At 49.2% G+C, this 16,478-nt stretch overlaps 1 protein-coding gene across 3 annotated transcripts in view; it reads right to left on the bottom strand.

The window, feature by feature from the left end:
* The window catches only part of LMX1B (LIM homeobox transcription factor 1 beta), a 172,960-nt gene that overhangs the window by 7,763 nt on the left and 148,719 nt on the right, over positions 1-16,478 (bottom strand). For 2 of the 3 annotated variants that reach the window (XM_051979661.1, XM_051979662.1), the window contains exons 3-6: positions 6,582-6,814; positions 1,280-1,458; positions 430-507; positions 216-282 (exon numbers count right to left, since the gene is read on the bottom strand). In XM_051979661.1, the coding sequence (XP_051835621.1) occupies positions 216-282; positions 430-507; positions 1,280-1,458; positions 6,582-6,814 (557 nt within the window). Of the gene's footprint in view, positions 1-211; positions 283-429; positions 508-1,279; positions 1,459-6,581; positions 6,815-16,478 lie in introns of all 3 variants that reach the window. The other variant, XM_051979660.1, reaches the window with a different exon arrangement.

Below are 16,478 nucleotides of genomic sequence, written 5' to 3'. Positions count from 1 at the left end.
GAGGTTCAGGGAAACAGGGCCCTTGATAAATGTATTCATTCTGATTGTGTCACCCCCAGCCTCCATTTTTTCCCAACAGAAGAAGCTGCTGCTTAGCTCGGTATGACCTCACACTGTGGTCCCCTTGCCCCTGAAGCCCTGGGAGACCCCCTCCCCGCTCCCAACACACACACACACACACACACACACACACACACACACACACACACACACACCTTGCCCCAGCCGCTGTGAATTCTGCTGTTCCTGCTGCTGCTGGTGCCTTCTTGCCAGCTTCTTCATCTGCACAAAAGGAAGACAAGCTGCGTCAGTGGAGGTCCGGCTCCCACCTATCTCCCTGGGCCTGGCTGCTGGAGGAGAAGCAGGGGGAACCAGAGGGAAGAGCTAGGAGGGAGATGGGCGGTTAAAATGAAATGTTCCCTTACTCACCTTGGCTCTCTGGTTCTGGAACCAGACCTGGACCACGCGGACACTGAGCCCTGTCTCGGCAGCGAGCGTCTCTCTGACCTGCTCAGGGAGAGAGGAAGTGCCGGTCAGCTCCCTCTGCCCCCCCCCCCCAGCCATCTTTTACCTTCCACAATGGCCCCAAGCTAACTCAGCCTCTCTCACTAGAAATAAACCTTCCCCTGGAAAGTGCCAGGAAGAGATCTAGAAATATGGCCCCGGGCGGGCAGGATTTCAGTCTTCCTATCAGGTGGTATATTCCCCTAATTGGAGGGATGCATCTCTTGAATGCTTCCTAAGACCTACAAATACCAGCTTTCATTGTCCTTTTTGAACAGCTCTAATTGACAGGAAGTATCTCCACAGCTCTAACCTAAATCTGCCTCCCTTTAATTCTAGCTCTGCCCTCTTAGGATGAACAAAGCAAGTCTAACCCATCTTCTCCATAACAATCCTTCATCTATTGCAAGGCAAAGATCTCCTCTTCCTTCTTTAGACCCCCAGACCCTTTCTCGGGGGGCTTCTCCTTCAATCCACACCTCTATAGGAATCTACAGCCTCTGTCTAAGAATCTCCAGGCTTGGAGAAGCCATTCCTACCTCAGGCAGCCTTTTCTATTTTTGGACTTGCCTAATTCAGGATTCAAACCCAGTTCTCCTGGTCTCCTCTGCAAGACCCCCTGACCTTGGTGAGTTAGCAAGAGAGAGCCAACCTCCAGGACACGGAGATTGCTTGAGGGTCACTTGGCGAGGGAGCCTGGTCAGGCTGGAAGGGGATATGACTAGGAAGGAAGAGGTGATCTCTGCTCCTGGCCAGGGTCCACAAGAGAACTCACCTTTCGACAGGGCTTAGAGGAAACTTCAAAGGAGGCCTTGAACGCCCTCCTCTGCTGTGTGGTGAGGATGGTCCGGGGTCGCTTCGGCCGCCGAGGGTCCTTGCCATCGTCGCTGCCTTTGCCCTGGCCACCCTGGCCTTTGGCTGGCTTCACGTCTCCATCCTCCTCGTCACTTTTCACTGTGGACAACACATTGGGGACATAGTAAGGGGCCTTTGAAGGCATCTGGGACTAGGAAAAGACAGATACAGAGCCCCTTCTTCTAGCCTCCACAGCCCTAGATGTCACTTCAGAGCTGGCTGGCCGGTCCCCTTAGCCAGCAGCTCCCATTGGTCAGTCTGCTTCTCCTCTTTGAGCTTATTCCTCCATCTCAGGTGGGGAGTGGGGGAAAGTACTAATAACTCTAACTCCCATTTCTCCGGGGCTTCACAAAACACTACTCACAACCTACGGGGAAGAGAGTAGCACAAACATTCTTTTCCACATTCCGAGATTCTAAGAGAAGTAGTCTGCCCATAGTCCCACGGTTACCCAAGGCTCTTCCCAGCATACCAATCTTTCTTGGCCCCCCTTTCCCCCAAGGGTTTAGCCTAGTCCCTCCCCGCCATTCAGGGTCAGAGACCAAGAAGAAGCCACAAGGGCATGTGTGAAGGTTCTAGAGGAAGAGATGATTGTGCAGCTGTTTCAGTCACGTCCAACTCTTTGTGACCCAATTTGGGGTTTTCTCGGCAAAGACACTGGCGTGTTTTGCCATTTTCTTCTCCGGCTCATTTTACAGATGAGGAAACTGAGGTAAACAGGATTAAGTGACTTGTCCAGAGTCACTAGGGCCCAAAGTCAGCTAGTATGACTCTGAGGCCATAGTTGAACAACTCAGGTCTTTCTAACTCCAGGCTCTGTGCTCTAGCTGTCCCGCCTGGCACATAATATTTAATATTTTTGATTGACTATCCATCACATATATTTTATATATTATATATATATATTATACACAGATATAAACACACATTAATACAGAAATCCACATATATACTCATAAGATAAATTTGCGCTGAGCATATTAGAGCAGGTTTCAATCAATAAACATTTATTAAGCACTTACTACATGTCAGGCACTGTGCTAAGCTCTATATTTTATGGAGAAAAGCACATTTAAGCTGTTATGTTGAAGGGGAGATAGGATGGACACAGAGGAAGAAATGTGAGCTAAATCAAGAATGCTGGAAAATGAGGGGGGCCAACCCACAGTCAGTGGCTGGAGCAGAGAGTGTGTGGAGGCAAGACTAATAAAGTAGATTAGGGGCAAATTATGAAGGATTCTAAATGTCATTGAGGAGTTTGCATTTTATTCTCTGATGGAAAGGGTACTGAACTAGGATCTGAGTTTTAAGTTCTGTCATCTACTACTTGTGTGACCATGGGCACCTTTCTCTGGACCTTAGGCTCCTCGAATGAGGGGGTTGGACAAGATGAGCTCTAAGGTTTCTCCTAGCTCTAGATAGCTGTGATCCTAATAGGGAACCTCAGAATGTATGTGAACAGAAGAGAGATGTGCTGGGTCAGTCCAACAAGAAAATGGATCTGTAGGTGAACTGGAAGGAGAGACTAGAAGTTGGGCTGCCAGTTAGGGATGAAGTCCAGTAACTCAGAGGCAGGGGAGGAGGGCCTTAACTAGGGTAGTCCAAGTATGAGGTGAGATAAAGGGACTCATGTTATTGTGGCAGAACTGAAAAGAACAGACAAGAGAGGGGTGATGGAGAAGGAATTGGGTGGAAGGTCCCAGGCTTCTGAGCATGTTATTGGGTTGGTAGTGATGCTCTCAACTGGAATAGGGAAGTTGACATGTTTATTTTATACATAGGAAGAGGGAAGAACATCTCTAGGGTCAATTTCCACCATATGTGGATAGGACTAGCTTAAAAAAAGAAAATGAATATAACCTGATAAAGGAGATACAATGGGGGAATGGAGAAGAAATTGAAGTGAATTGAGAAATGTGGGCAAAAACTCACTTTAAAACATATGTCCTTAATCTCTGCTCTCCTATCATATGCAATTAAACTAATATTTATTAAACTTGCTGGATACTAGAATACAAAAATAAAAACAATTCAATAATTCTTGCCTTAAGGATTATGCATTCTCTTGAGAGTTGTGGTGAAAGGAGGGGGCACTTAGCTACAATATCAATTGCATTCCTGGAATGGGGGAATTCTGAGTTGGGAAATATTGAGGCCATTTTGAAAGCAACATAGAATGTGTGAGGGAGAATAATATGAAATGATCTGGAGAGGGAAGCAGGAGTCAGATTGTGGAGGGCTTTACATGTCAAGATGAAGATTTTATATTTTATCCTACAAGTCACTAAAGACTTTTGAGCAGAATAATTAGGAAATTATTTTGTCAACTGTGTTTCAGTGCATTTGGAGAAGGAGTGAGGAGGCAGAGAGACCAATTAGAATATTGCTATAATATTTCAGGCAAGAGGTGACAAGAGTCTGGGATAGGGTAGTGTCTGTGTAGCAGGTGACAATGCCAGACAATGTAACAGGTAATTGGCAGATACAGGGGTCTGTGTTTCTTCAAAGGGAAAAATAGTGGAGATGAGAGACTTTTTTTTAGCCATTTAGAGTCACAGTCTAGAAGAAAGCCATTCATACACATGCACTGATGACATGGACACAGATATTGTATGTTTTTTCCAAATCAGCTTTAGTCAATAGAACACTAGGCTTCTCAGAGCCAGAACACATGGGTTTGGGTCTTGGCTCCAACCCTTCCTGGTGGAATGACTACTGACAAGCCACAAGCCCTTGGGAAGCTTGATAGCCCCTCCTGTAAGAGAAGCGCTGCCTGTCTCGCAGGGTTGGGAGGAAAGTGCTCTGAAAACCTTAGAGAAAGAGAACCATTATTGATTGTCGATGGTCCCATATAAAAACCAAAACCCTGATGGAGCACAGGCCTAGACTTTACACTATGGGAACGAGAAGGAGGGGCTGAATCAGCATATCTGTTTCCTGCCTTCCATCTGGGGACTAGCAGTAGTAATGGCCTGTCCTGGCCAGGTTCTGGAACCAGGGATTAATATGATCAATAAAACAATGATCATTTATATCTATATAGCACGTTACCATCTACAAAGCACTTCACATCCATGACCTCACGTGATCTTCATGGCAACTCTGGGAGTCTGGCAGGGAAAATTTATTGTCCCATTTTTACAGAGTAAACCGAGGCTTAAGCACCTTAAGTTCCTTAATTGAAGTCACACAGATAGTAAAGAGTACATCTGAGACTTGAACTGGGTCTTGGGTTTCATTGCAAAGTGAACTTGGAGGTCATACCGGCAGCTAGGTGGTGTACTGGATAGCTCGCTGGGTCTGGAGCCAGAAAGACTCTACATCAGAGTTCAAATCTGGCCTCAGAGACTTACTAGCTGTAGGACTCTGGGCAAGTCACTTAACCCTGCCTGCCTCGGTTTCCTCATCTGTAAAATAAGCTGGAGAAGGAAACAGCCAACCTCTCAAGAATTTTTGCCAAGAAAGCCCCAAATGGGTTCACAAAGAGTTGGACATGAGTGAACAATAACAATTTTAAAAAAGATATAATTCTGTATAAATCTGTCAGAGTAAGTCCCGGTGCTGGATTGTAAGCCAAAACTCTTCCTCTTCTGAGTAGAAGCTCAGGCAGCTTCTGCCCCCCTCCCCTTTTTTACATAGAATTGGTCTCTGAGATTTGGCTCAGGATTTCTCCTATTCCCCATCTTCACACTGTCCACCTATGAACCTCTGGTGCTCATAGAGGGCAGCCTTCTTTCTACAACTGCTGCATTATAAGGTTCAACTGATTTAAAGCAAAGCTAGAGGCCCCCCTCTCTGAGGAAGTCTTAGATTGGCCCTGCCATGGTCACTCCTTTACATACTCAAGCTCCTGGAGAACTGGGACAACCAGTGAGTCTTATGTCCTCCCCCATGTTCCCTTGTGCTGTGGGTCCCCTCCACTAGTCTCAGACTTTCACCGGCTCCAAAGGGCCTCTTATCCTGTTCCCCTTCAACCCCCCTCCCCCAACCAATACAGGTGCCCTCTTTTGTGCCATTGAAACAAAATGCAAAGATCTTTGTTGATAGGGAGCTCACTATTACCAATAAAACCAGGTTTAATGTCAGGCAGCTTTCGTTAGAATGTTCTTAATGTGAAGTGAAATCTTTCTCCTTTTAGAGAAGCTAATTTCCTTGACTATTTCAAGAACACTTAAAATCATGTTCCTCCTAAATTTCTCTCTACCTGGGCAAAACATTCCCAGTTCTTTCAACCATTGAGAGGCTGGAGCAACCACATCCTGACTCTGCATCAGTTTGTTGGTGCTCTTCCAAAAATGTTTTACCCCAAATGAACATGACAGCCAAATGTGATCTGACTAGGGTAGAAGTCAGGGGGACTGGCCTTGGAGGCCGTCAGCTTTCTGCTGTCCCAGGGCCAGCGGCAGGCCCGGAATGGCTGGGAGGGAGGAGAGGCAAGTCCCCCTTCTCTCCCAAGGCCATCATCAGCTCCACAGTGGGGATGGATGCGGAGAGGGAAACGGCAGACCTATAGTATCTTTGCCAAAAAACCACGCAGACAGTACTGGCGGGCTAGAGTCCTCAGGGTCCTGAGGAGTCAGAGTGAGTGACTAAACAATAAGCGGGGACCAATCCCTGGGCCACTGAGTGCGAGGCTGTATCGAGGGACCTGTTACTGAGGTCATGAAGTGAGGGCTCTGACAGGGGTCATAGGGAGAAAGAAATCTCGTTATGTCATGGAAGGCAGGTCCTGGCGATCTGAAAGGGCTGGCTCAGCCTCCATCCCGGTGTTTCTGTCAGGAACGTGGCCTGTGAACAGACTGTGTCACTGGGGGTGGGTCATGGAAGAGCAAGCTCGGAGACGGGGAAGTGGAAGGCCAGCAGCTGGCTATGGCAGGCACTGAGGTGCCCCAGGCCCTGGTAGGCCCTTGTAGGCCCCGGTAGGCCCTGATAGGCCCCATTAGGCCCCGGTAGCCCCGGTAGGCCCCGATAGGCCCCGGTAGGCCCTGATAGGCCCCATTAGGCCCCGGTAGCCCCGGTAGGCCCCGGTAGGCCCTGGTAGGCCCCAGTAGCCCCATTAGGCCCCAGTAGCCCTGGTAGGCCCCAGTAGGCCCCGGTAGGTCCTGGTAGGCCCCAGTAGGCCCCTGTAGGCCCCAGTCTGCCAAGGCTGGTGCTCCCCCTGCCCCTGCTCCTCCCCACCCGCGCAGCCCTCAGCTCCTCCCATTGGTAGAACGGGGACTCACCAGAATCGGACTCGTCAGGGCTCACAGAACTGAGCAGGTCCTTCTCCTTCTCGTAGTCGCTCTTGCAGAGCAGCTGGCCCTCCTTGAGCACGAACTCATCACCCTTCCGGAGCTGCCTCTCGCACACGCAGCAGCAGAAGCAGCTGAGGTGGTAGACGCACTCGAGGGCCCGCATCACAAACTCCGTGGGCGCGATCTTCTCCATGCAGCCGCTGCACTTGGCCGCAAACAGTCTGTGGGGGAGGGAGGGGGAACAGGGAGACTTCAGATACAGGGTGGATCTCTCCACCCTGTTAAGTGGGACAGAGCCCTTGGCTGCAGTGCTTGGGGAAGGTTTGGCCCCCCAAACCCTGCCCTACCGAGGCTACCCCTCCATCCGGAGCCCTGGAGCCCTGTCCGCTCAAATGAGATAATATCTGTAAAGTCCTTACCAAGTGCCTGGCACACAGTAGGTGCATACTAAATGTTCATTCCCTTCCCCTTGCCTCTCTGAAGAAAGGGACCTAGATACACATACATAAAGTACATATTTGTATTGGGGATAGGAAAAGTCTGCTCCATGGGCCTCCTGATCCTACCTGATCCAAAGTAGGAGGGTCTTTGTTCCCTGAACTATGGCCTCCTCCCCTAATATCAGAGCTGGAAGGAACCTTAGAGATCATCGGCTCCAAACCTCTCATTAACAGGTAAGGAAACTAGACCCAAGAATGGCAATGGTTACCCGCCTAGGAAGCAGGATTCAGCCAGAACGCTGGCTCTCCTTCTATGGTTCTGTTCACTAGATGTGGGGCCCATTTGCCTCGGGGCCATCCTGAACTGAGAGATCAAGTGAGAAGGCTTTCCTGCCCCGAAACCTCTGAGGCATCAGGAGTGGGCAAACTCCCCTGCCCTAGCATCATGAGGGAGCTAGGAGGGCCGATGGAAGGACCAAGGAAACAACAAGGATGCTCGTGGCCCAGGGAGAAGTTATTTCTGCTTCCCCCTTCCTAGAAAAGAGACTGCTGAGGCAGAATGGGGCGTAGAGTGAAGTTATTGTGGGAGGGTTTGTCTTTGTTACAAGGGGAAGACAGTGGTCAAATTTTGAGAACAAGAGAGAGCAAAGATTTCTGGAAACGAGTGTAATATGAAACACAAAAGGCATGAATTAACAAAGGTTATTTTTAAAGTTTTCTGTGATTTCAAGCTCATTTGGGACTATTTCATTACATTTGGGACAGGCATGGACCTGGCCCAAGGCCAGGGGGGCCTCTTAACCCAGGGCCTGGAAAAATCTCCCCCCAGTCCCAATACCCTATCCACACATACGATGGAGCACTGAGCCTGGAGTTAGGGACACTGAGTTCAAATCTAATCTCACACATTTACAATGTCTGGCCCTGGGCAAGCCATTTAACCTCTGCCTGAGCTACTTCAACTGCAAAGCAGGGGGTGATAACAGCACCTACCTCCCAGGATCGTGGTGAAGGTTATGATAATATTTGTAAAAAGCATTTAGCACAGCGCCTGGCACATAGTAGGAACTATTGGCAGCCAGTAAACATTTATTAAATATTTCCTGTACGCCAAATACTCTGCTAAGTGATGGGGATATAAAAAGGCAGTCCTTCCTCTAAAGAAGCTCACTAGCTAATAGGGGAGACAATGTGCACAAATCCATTCAAAACAAGCTCTATCAGGGTAAATAGTAATAAAAAGAGGGAAAGCATTGGAATTAAGAGGGGTTAGGGAAGGCTTCCTGGAGAAAGCGGGCTTTTAGTTAGACTTAGAGGAATTCAAGGAGTTCGGTAGTCTGAGTGGAGAATGGAGAGAGTTCCAGACATGGAGGACAGCCAGAGAAAACGCCGGGAGCTGACAGATGGAGTGTCTTGTTTGTGGAACAGCCAGGAAGCTGCATGGAAGCGTGCATGTTGGGGAGGAAAGTGTAAGAAGACTGGAAAGATAGGAGAGGGCTAGGAAATGCCAAACACAGCACTCTGTATTTCTTCCCGGAGGTGATAGGGAACCACTGAGGTTTATCCAGTATGGAGGAAAGGGGTATGACATGATCGTGTGTTTTAGGAAAATCACTTCAGTGACTGAATGAAGCATGGGTTGGAGTGGAGAGAAACTAAGGCTAGTAGACCCACTAATAAGCTGTGGTAATGATCCAGACATGAGGTGAATAGCACCCACCAAAGTGGGGACAGGTCAAGGAGAGAGAGAGAGAGAGAGAGAGAGAGAGAGAGAGAGAGAGAGAGAGAGAGAGAGGGAGAGAGAGAGAGAGAGAAAGAGAGAGAAAGAGAAAGAGAGAGAGAGAAGTGGTCTATCTAAAAAAGAATCCTCTGGAACACTACAGTTTGGGGGCTTGATCTGTAAGAGGATTTATCAAAGTCGACCCAGGTGGTACTGAAATAGGTAAGCAGAGAACCAGGGGAGAGTGTCAGGCTGAAAACCTAGAGAAAAAAAGGTTATCAAGAAGAAGAGAGGGATCAATAGTGTCAAAGGTTGCAGAGAGGTCAAGAAGAAAGAAGATTGCAAAAAGGCCATTAGATTTGTCAATTAAGAGATAATTGGTGACTTTGGAAAGAGTAATTTCAGCAGAATGAGGTCAGAAGCCAGATCATAAGGGGTTAAGAAATGAGTGTGAGCAAAGTGGAGGCCCCTGTTGGAGATGTGGCCTTTTCTGCCACAAATGGCAGAAGAGATATAAGGGGTGGAAGGGGTGAATGAGGATTTTTTTTGTGATGGGGGTCACATGGACGTGTTTGTAGGAAGTCGGGAAGGAGCGGGTAGATTGGGAGATAAGTGATAGGGTGAGGATGATGGAGGGAGCAAAAGAACGGGATCGCTTATGCAGGTAGAGGTATTTAGTCTTGTAAGGAGTAAGGTCACTTCATCATGGGAGAAAGGGGTGAAAAAAGAAAGATAAAAAAGAGAGATTTGAGCGATGAGAGGAGAAAGAGGGGAGCAGAGCGAGCTCATGACGAATGGTCTCATTTTTTTCTGAAAAATATGAGACGAGTTTCTCTGCTGAGAAAATAGGAGGGGGAGTTGTGGGAATTTTGAGAAGGGATGAAAGTGAATTGATAAATGTGATGTAAATGCAGTGCTGAGGACCCAGGCCAAGTTGGGTGGCACAAAATTGTAGTGGGCTCAGCCAGAATAGTTGGGGGATTTTCTCCATCTTCATTCAGCAGCGTGTGTGTGTGTGTGTGTGTGTGTGTGTGTGTGTGCGCGTGTGAACAAAGGCAGCTGGTGAGTAGGTAGGCATTCATAAAACTCAAAAAAGGGCCAATGCTGCAGGAAGCTCAGGTCAGCTTGAATTGAATTGAACCAGCTGAATTGAATTAAATTCAGAGGTTGGGAAGGATTAAAAACAATTTAAGAAAAAAAGGGACTGGGGCAGCTTGGTGGTACACTGCTTAGAGGACCAGCCCTGGTTCAAATCTGACCTCAGACACTTAACATTTCCTGGCTGTGTGATCCTGGGCAAGTCACTTAACCCCCATTGCCTCAGTGGGGGGAAAAAAGAAGAGTAAAAGGGGTCTTGGAAATTATCTGATCCTACTCCTTCATTTTGCAGATAAAGAAACCGGTCCAGAGAAGGTGGAATAATTTGTGCCCACGGTTGTACTACTATAGTGTCAGGATTAGCACCCTGATCTCCTAGTTCTCCGAATTGCACATCCAGGGTCCTCCTTGGCCTGTTCTGCGGTGCAGATTTAGCAAGGGCTGAATGAGAATTCAGAGCATCCAGCATAGAGGTGGGCCCCCATCCTGAAGGGTCCTGAAGCCCAAGGACCAGGGAGGCAGATCCTGAACTCTGCTGGACATTGGCCTTGACCAGTGGAGGTGAAAAATTAGCCCTGCACTTGAAATCCCCCTCTCTGTTCTTGGAAACAATTCCGTTTCTGAGAAGGAAGGCCTGGGAATACAGACGGTACAGGATTTAAAATCAGATTTTTCAAGGCTGAAGCTTGACGGGTGTAATCACTAGTATGAGAAGGGGGGCCAAGAACTCAAGAAAGGAAGGCAGTGTGGAGATGAACTGGTTTACCAAAGGGTCAAAAAACGGAAAAGTGGCAAGAAAACATGGCCTGGGAGAGGACTATCAAGAGATAGAAGAGGAGACAAAGATCAGAGTTTGAGGAAGGAAGGCAGAGGGAGCCGTGGAAAACCAGAAGGTTATGGGGGAATGGGGAATTCCAGGCCCCTCGAAGGTGGAGGAGGTGCACTTGTGGGTGATGGCAGGGCCGGGGCCGGACCATCTTTCTGTGGGGCTGAGGTGGGGAATAAGCTGGGGAACGGAGAGTGACGGTCTCTGAGGGAGAGTCACCAGTGAGTAGGCTGAAGTCCTCGAGGATGGAGACAGAAAAACTGAGCCACGTGTGGGCTTGTTGAGATAGGAAGGGAGTGACCTGGAGGCCACTAAGCTTTTGAGTGAGTGGTAGATAGGAATACCACCAGGTCAAAGGGAGAAGGGCTAGTGATGGCTGTAGGAAGGGGAGCGAAAAGTATTCTCATTTTCCTGCTGCAACAAATGAGCAGAGGGGGCATGGAGAGAGCGACAGGGAGTTGGGCATTCAGGAGAGAAGCCAGTGGGTGACTCCTAGAAAATGCCCCTGCAGGGGCTGCCAGCCTGCCCCAGAGGCGACCCCCTCATTAACTCTGAGGCTGCAGCCCCAGGACAGCTCCCAGCCCAGCTCCTGGGGAGGGCCCCAGCGACAGGCCAAACGGCTGTTTGTTTGGAGCCCCGCTTCTTCTGACCCCGCCAGCCTCCTGCTTCCAGAGGGCCCTCCACTTCCGCCCCTTTGTGGGCAAACAGTTTGTAATTGTTTTATTACAACTAATTTATTACGAGCTGGAAGCGCCCAACCCGCCTCTGAGAAGTTTGCTGTTTGAGTTAAGTTCGGTTCAGGGGGTTTGCTCAACAGGCTAGCTCTGAGGAGAGCGGCCGGTCCCGGTGGGATGTTTACCCAAGGCTTGTCTCGGGGCAGGCAGCGAGAGGCCGGGTGCCCTGCTTAAAGCGTGCCGGGTGACAGAGACCGCCTGTTTGCCAACGGGCCCTGGGAGCTCTGCAGCTCTCACCTGTCCGGCCAGTCCTCAGTCAGCCCCGGGACCGCCTCCCTTCTCCAGGGGGGCCGTTCCCCAGTTACTGTGGGACTATTTCTCGGGGTTATCAGCACCTCTATTCCAGGGGTTATCAGAGGGAAGAAGGAGCAGATGGAGGTGCACAGAGACAAGGCTGGAAGGGAAAGGGGGCTCTCCTATTTCCTGGGACTTGGGAGGGAAAGCCCCTTTCCTCCAGATCCAAGCCCCCCACCCCAGGCTGGCAAAGCTAGCCCCTGCCCACCAGCTGCCCAGCTGCCCACTCAGTTATATATGTCGTGTCTACCCTGTCCTCTGAGGGTCCTCAGAGACCTCCCCCTGAGAGAATCTGTTAATCTCAAGGCCAGATCAAGGGAGAAACATTCATAAAACTCAGAGGACCAAAGCTCAGCACATGGAGCTGAATTAAGTTTAGAAGGATTGAAAAATTTATAAGGGAAGGGCCTTTGGACATTATTTGGCCCATCTCCCACATTTTACAGATGAGGAAACTAAGGCTCAGAAAAGGTGGAACGACTTGTGGCCAGGGGTATGCTTTAAAAAGTGTCCGAGTCGGGATTAGTGCTCTGATCTCCCAGTTGCAGATCCAGGGTTCTTTCTTGACTTGAGGATCCCCCGCTGCTGTGAGGACTTAGCAAGAGGCTGCATGTGAGTTCAGAGCATCTAGCCTGAAGGTGGGCTCCCACCCTGCAAGCCCAGGGACCAGGGAGGCAGTCCTGACCCTGCTGGACACAGGCCTTGCCTAGTGGAGGTGAGAAGCTAGCCCTGAACTTGAAACCTCTGTTCTTGGAGATAATCCCATTTCTAAGAATGAAGGCCTGGGAATATGGAAAGAACGGGAGATCTTGGAATGAATCCTGGTTCTGCTGCTACCTATGTGGTCCGCAAAGGCAGTTCTCTCCTTGGGGTTTGTTTCCTCTTCTGTTAAGCGAGGGGGGCTGAACCAGATGAACCCGGAGGTCTCCTCCCGCTGGTAACAATCCCTCCCAAGCTCCCTCCCGGCTCTAAGTCTCATGCACCGTAACCCAGGGAAGGCTGGCCGCCGCTGGCATCTCCAAGCTGTGGGACCCCAGCCCTCCGCCCCCTCCCCGCCTCTCCTGACCCCCCTTCCGCTGACCACTCTGCTCCCCTATCTTTTATCACTGTCACACGTCTGCGTTTTTACAGCCGCTCTTCCTCACCACACTTTGATGGAAAAATTTATGAAGAATCAAATTATTGCTGCTAGGAGAGAATTAAAACAATTTTTCATTTACCAAGTCCCTGGCACTGCTCGGCGGTGCGCCACCTTTGGGAACGCCATCGCTCTTCCCTCCCCGCTCCCATCCCTCTTTATGGCCCCGCAATTGTGCGGCACAGATTACGGCTGTAATTTTCCCCTAATCTGTTCTGGAGCCCAGAAACTGTCATCAAAGAGAAGTGCTCCAATGGCATTCATAATGGCAGGGTCGTAATTGGAGCCGCAGCCGCGTGGCTGGGCCCAGGCCGGTCATGGGGCCAGGGGGTAAGGCCCTGCAAGCCTGGGACCCGGCGCCCTCCCTGAGTAGGGAGGGATGGAAGGATGTGTGTATGTGTCTGACTGGGGAGGTGGTAAAGCTGGGGACGAGGGTCTCCTAAACATGGGGAAGCGATCGCCTGGGGCTCAAGGAACAGGTCAAGGAAGACATGGAGACAGATGGTGGACATTGGATGCACACAGTTTGGAAGGGCTCTCAGTGACTAAATCCTAGGATGGGAGCTGATAGGGATTTTAGAGATTAATCTAATCTAATTCCTTCGTTTTATAACTAAGGAAACTGAAACCAGAAAAAAAAAAAAAAAAAAAAGAAAAGAAATTTCTTAGCAAATGGCAGAGCTGGGATTTGAACACAGGTCTCTGATTTCCAAATCCAAGATTCTTTCTATTACAGAAAATAGAGTGGAAAGGGAAAAGCCTCCTTAGGGGGTCAGTTCATCTACCTTTGCTCTTGCAGAATCATTCACAAATCTCCCCAGGAAGGCCTCTTTCTACTTCTTTCTCTCAGCATCTGTTCCTCTCCTTATTTTTCCCTCTCCCTATTGCTTCCTACCCCTTCAGATCAGGGTTCCCGGACTCCCAGAAGATAGATTTCAAGGCATCTTGAAATGGATGCTAGGGGGGAAATTATATCTCGATTTTCACACATAAATTCATCATTTTATTCAGTTATTTAAAAACGTTATTCTGAGAAGGGGTCAATAGGCTTCATCAAAATGCCAAAGACACAAAAAAGGTTGAACCCCCTACTTTAGATACTTTTCTTTTCTTCCTGTCTTTGTCCCCTTTCCAGAATCTGCTCAGGTCCAAGAGAAAGTCACGGGGTTACATACAGTATTTCTCAATTTCCTTTGGAATCAAACTAACTTCTGTTGCCATGATCAAGGGTCTTGAAACCCCTGGAATCTAAGGGCAGGGAGAGCCTAGAATATGCTGTGATAACCCCTTTGCTCAGTTTCCTTTTCTGTAAAAAGCAAAGGGCTGAGCTGGAATGACTATTAGGTATTTCCCAGATCTAATCTGCTATATTCTCTGTGTGAAAATTCTGTATTCCAAAGTCCTTCCTTAACACTCTAGATTTTAAAAGCACTTCATTCTTTGCCTGCATGCTTTCAGGTTGAAAAAAATAAATTAAATTCTCCCTTGCTGTCCAGACTGTATGCACTTTTCTCCCTTTCTCCCCATCCTAGTGCGTTCTTACAGTAATTGCTATATGTCTCTTGGATTCAGGCTGAATTAATTCTCCTTGGGCAAGAGTTCATTGGCTAGGTCTATCTGTCCTGGGTCACCAAGCCCATCTTGCTGGGGGGAAAGGGGGAGGAGGAAAGAGGGAGGGGCTTATTTAGGCCTGATATAAAGCCCTGTACATACAGCCTTTGCCTGTTCAGGGGTGGGGGCTGAGACAATTGTGGCCAACCCATCAGTGCAGCCAATTTAACAACTGATTTGCAAAGGAAGCTCTGTTAGGCGTGTGGTGCTAATGTCCTTGCAGTGGGGGGTCTATTGCTACTTTCTCCAAACTCATCAACACAATCTATTATTAATACTTCTCGAAAGGCTCTGCTGGGTTATTGCTGCACAGTGGCAGATACTCGGGGTGTCATCTGTTATCTATATTGCAAAAACATGGGGAATAAAACAAAATGGGGAGACTTTATAAACAAAATGTGTCATTGGTTTGGTCTCCGAGCATCTCCCATGTATAACACAGCAGGGGGTAGGGGAGGGTTCTGGGAAGGGGAGCTCGGAGGAAGGCAATGAACTATTGTCTGAAGTTAGGGGGTTGCCTTTTGTCTGCTGGTACCACGGTGTGGTGGGAAGAATTGGGAGGTGGAAACGAGGACCTGGACCGAACCCTAGCTTTGGTACTCGACATCTGTATGACCTTCCCCTCCCTGGACCTCAAGATGCACCTTTGCAAAAGGAGATAATCACGTTTGTATTACCTACCTCAGAGCTTTACTTTAAACCGATAAAAAAGTGGGGGTTATTTTCCCCCCTTCTAGATTGTAAACCCTATGAGGGGAGGGGCCTTATCTAATCTAAACTTTGCATATCAGAAATCTGTGGAGGAGTCACTCAATAAATGCTTGTTGACTTGACAATGTTTGTTGAATTAAATTGAGCAAGGAGTCACCCAAAGACGAGGCTGTCCTCCCAAACTCTGGCCTTCCGTCCCAACCCCCTCATGGCCTTTTGTTAATTGAAAATAAACCATCTCTTGAGCCCCTCCTTCTCATTCTCTCTCTGTTTCCTCCCTTGGTCACTGGGCATTATTTAGGAGACTGTAACTCCTATTTGTTCCTGGGTGCATCTTCCTGTCTCCCTTTGTGGGCTGGATTAATCCCCGATTTTCCTTTCCAAGGGGCCTATTCTCCATGGGGTGGGAGGGAATGTGCAGGCCTGACTCCCTGCTATAGCAACGGGCCCTCCCCAGGGTGGCCCCACAATCTCCTCCGGCCAGCCGGACGCCGCTCCCAAGTGGAGCTGCCCCCAGTAAATCCTCCTTCAAGAAACAAGGCGGATTATTGGGACGCTCGCTGCAGACTGAGCTCCGGCCCTCCTCTCTATAGAGTCTCACTCACTCAGAACCCTGCTGCTGCAAACAATGAAAGGCCACTCACCGCCGCCCCGGAGGACACAAGAGCCGGATTGTGCAGGGGGCTAATTCCACTTTAATACCTTTCCAAGTGCGCAGGCACTCTGAGATGGCAATTTAACCCCCGAGACCCCGCCAGAGCCCTGCCACAGAGTCAGTGAGAGCATCTTTAAAGCGGGGACCGTTAGGGCAGGGGGATGGCTTAGGGACTGTGGGGCTGGATCCTCCCCCACCCCACATTCTGCAGGGGAAGGAGAAGCTCGGAAACGTTGGAGCGGGGGTCTGACTCCCAGGATTTTCTCTGTACCACACAGCTTTTCCATGGCTCCGCTCCAAGCCCAAGTTGGGAGGGATAGGGCCCACACTTCCAGCCTCGGCCTCCGCTTTGCTAGTCTGCAGGTGACTTTGGGTAAGCCCTGCTTGTGCAAGCCCCTGCTGCTCCAGGCTACAGGGCCAGGCTGGCTGGTTAAGGAGCTTCCATTCAAGGATTCCTTGAATGTTGGAGCTGGAAGGACCTTAGAACATAAAATATTAGCACTGGAAGGGACCCAAAAAGGTCATCCGGTTAATTTCCTTGTTTGACAGGTGAGAAGGAAGGCCCCAAGGAGGAAGTGACTTGGCTAAGGTCCTACAAGTGGGTAATGATGGAGCTGGAGGAATTCTGGTCTCCTGACTTTGAGGTCTTCGCTGTTTC

This window comes from Antechinus flavipes, chromosome 2 (genome assembly GCF_016432865.1).
Source record: "Antechinus flavipes isolate AdamAnt ecotype Samford, QLD, Australia chromosome 2, AdamAnt_v2, whole genome shotgun sequence".
Classification (NCBI taxonomy): Eukaryota; Metazoa; Chordata; class Mammalia; order Dasyuromorphia; family Dasyuridae; genus Antechinus; species Antechinus flavipes.
This window is presented reverse-complemented; position numbering and strand designations above follow the sequence as displayed.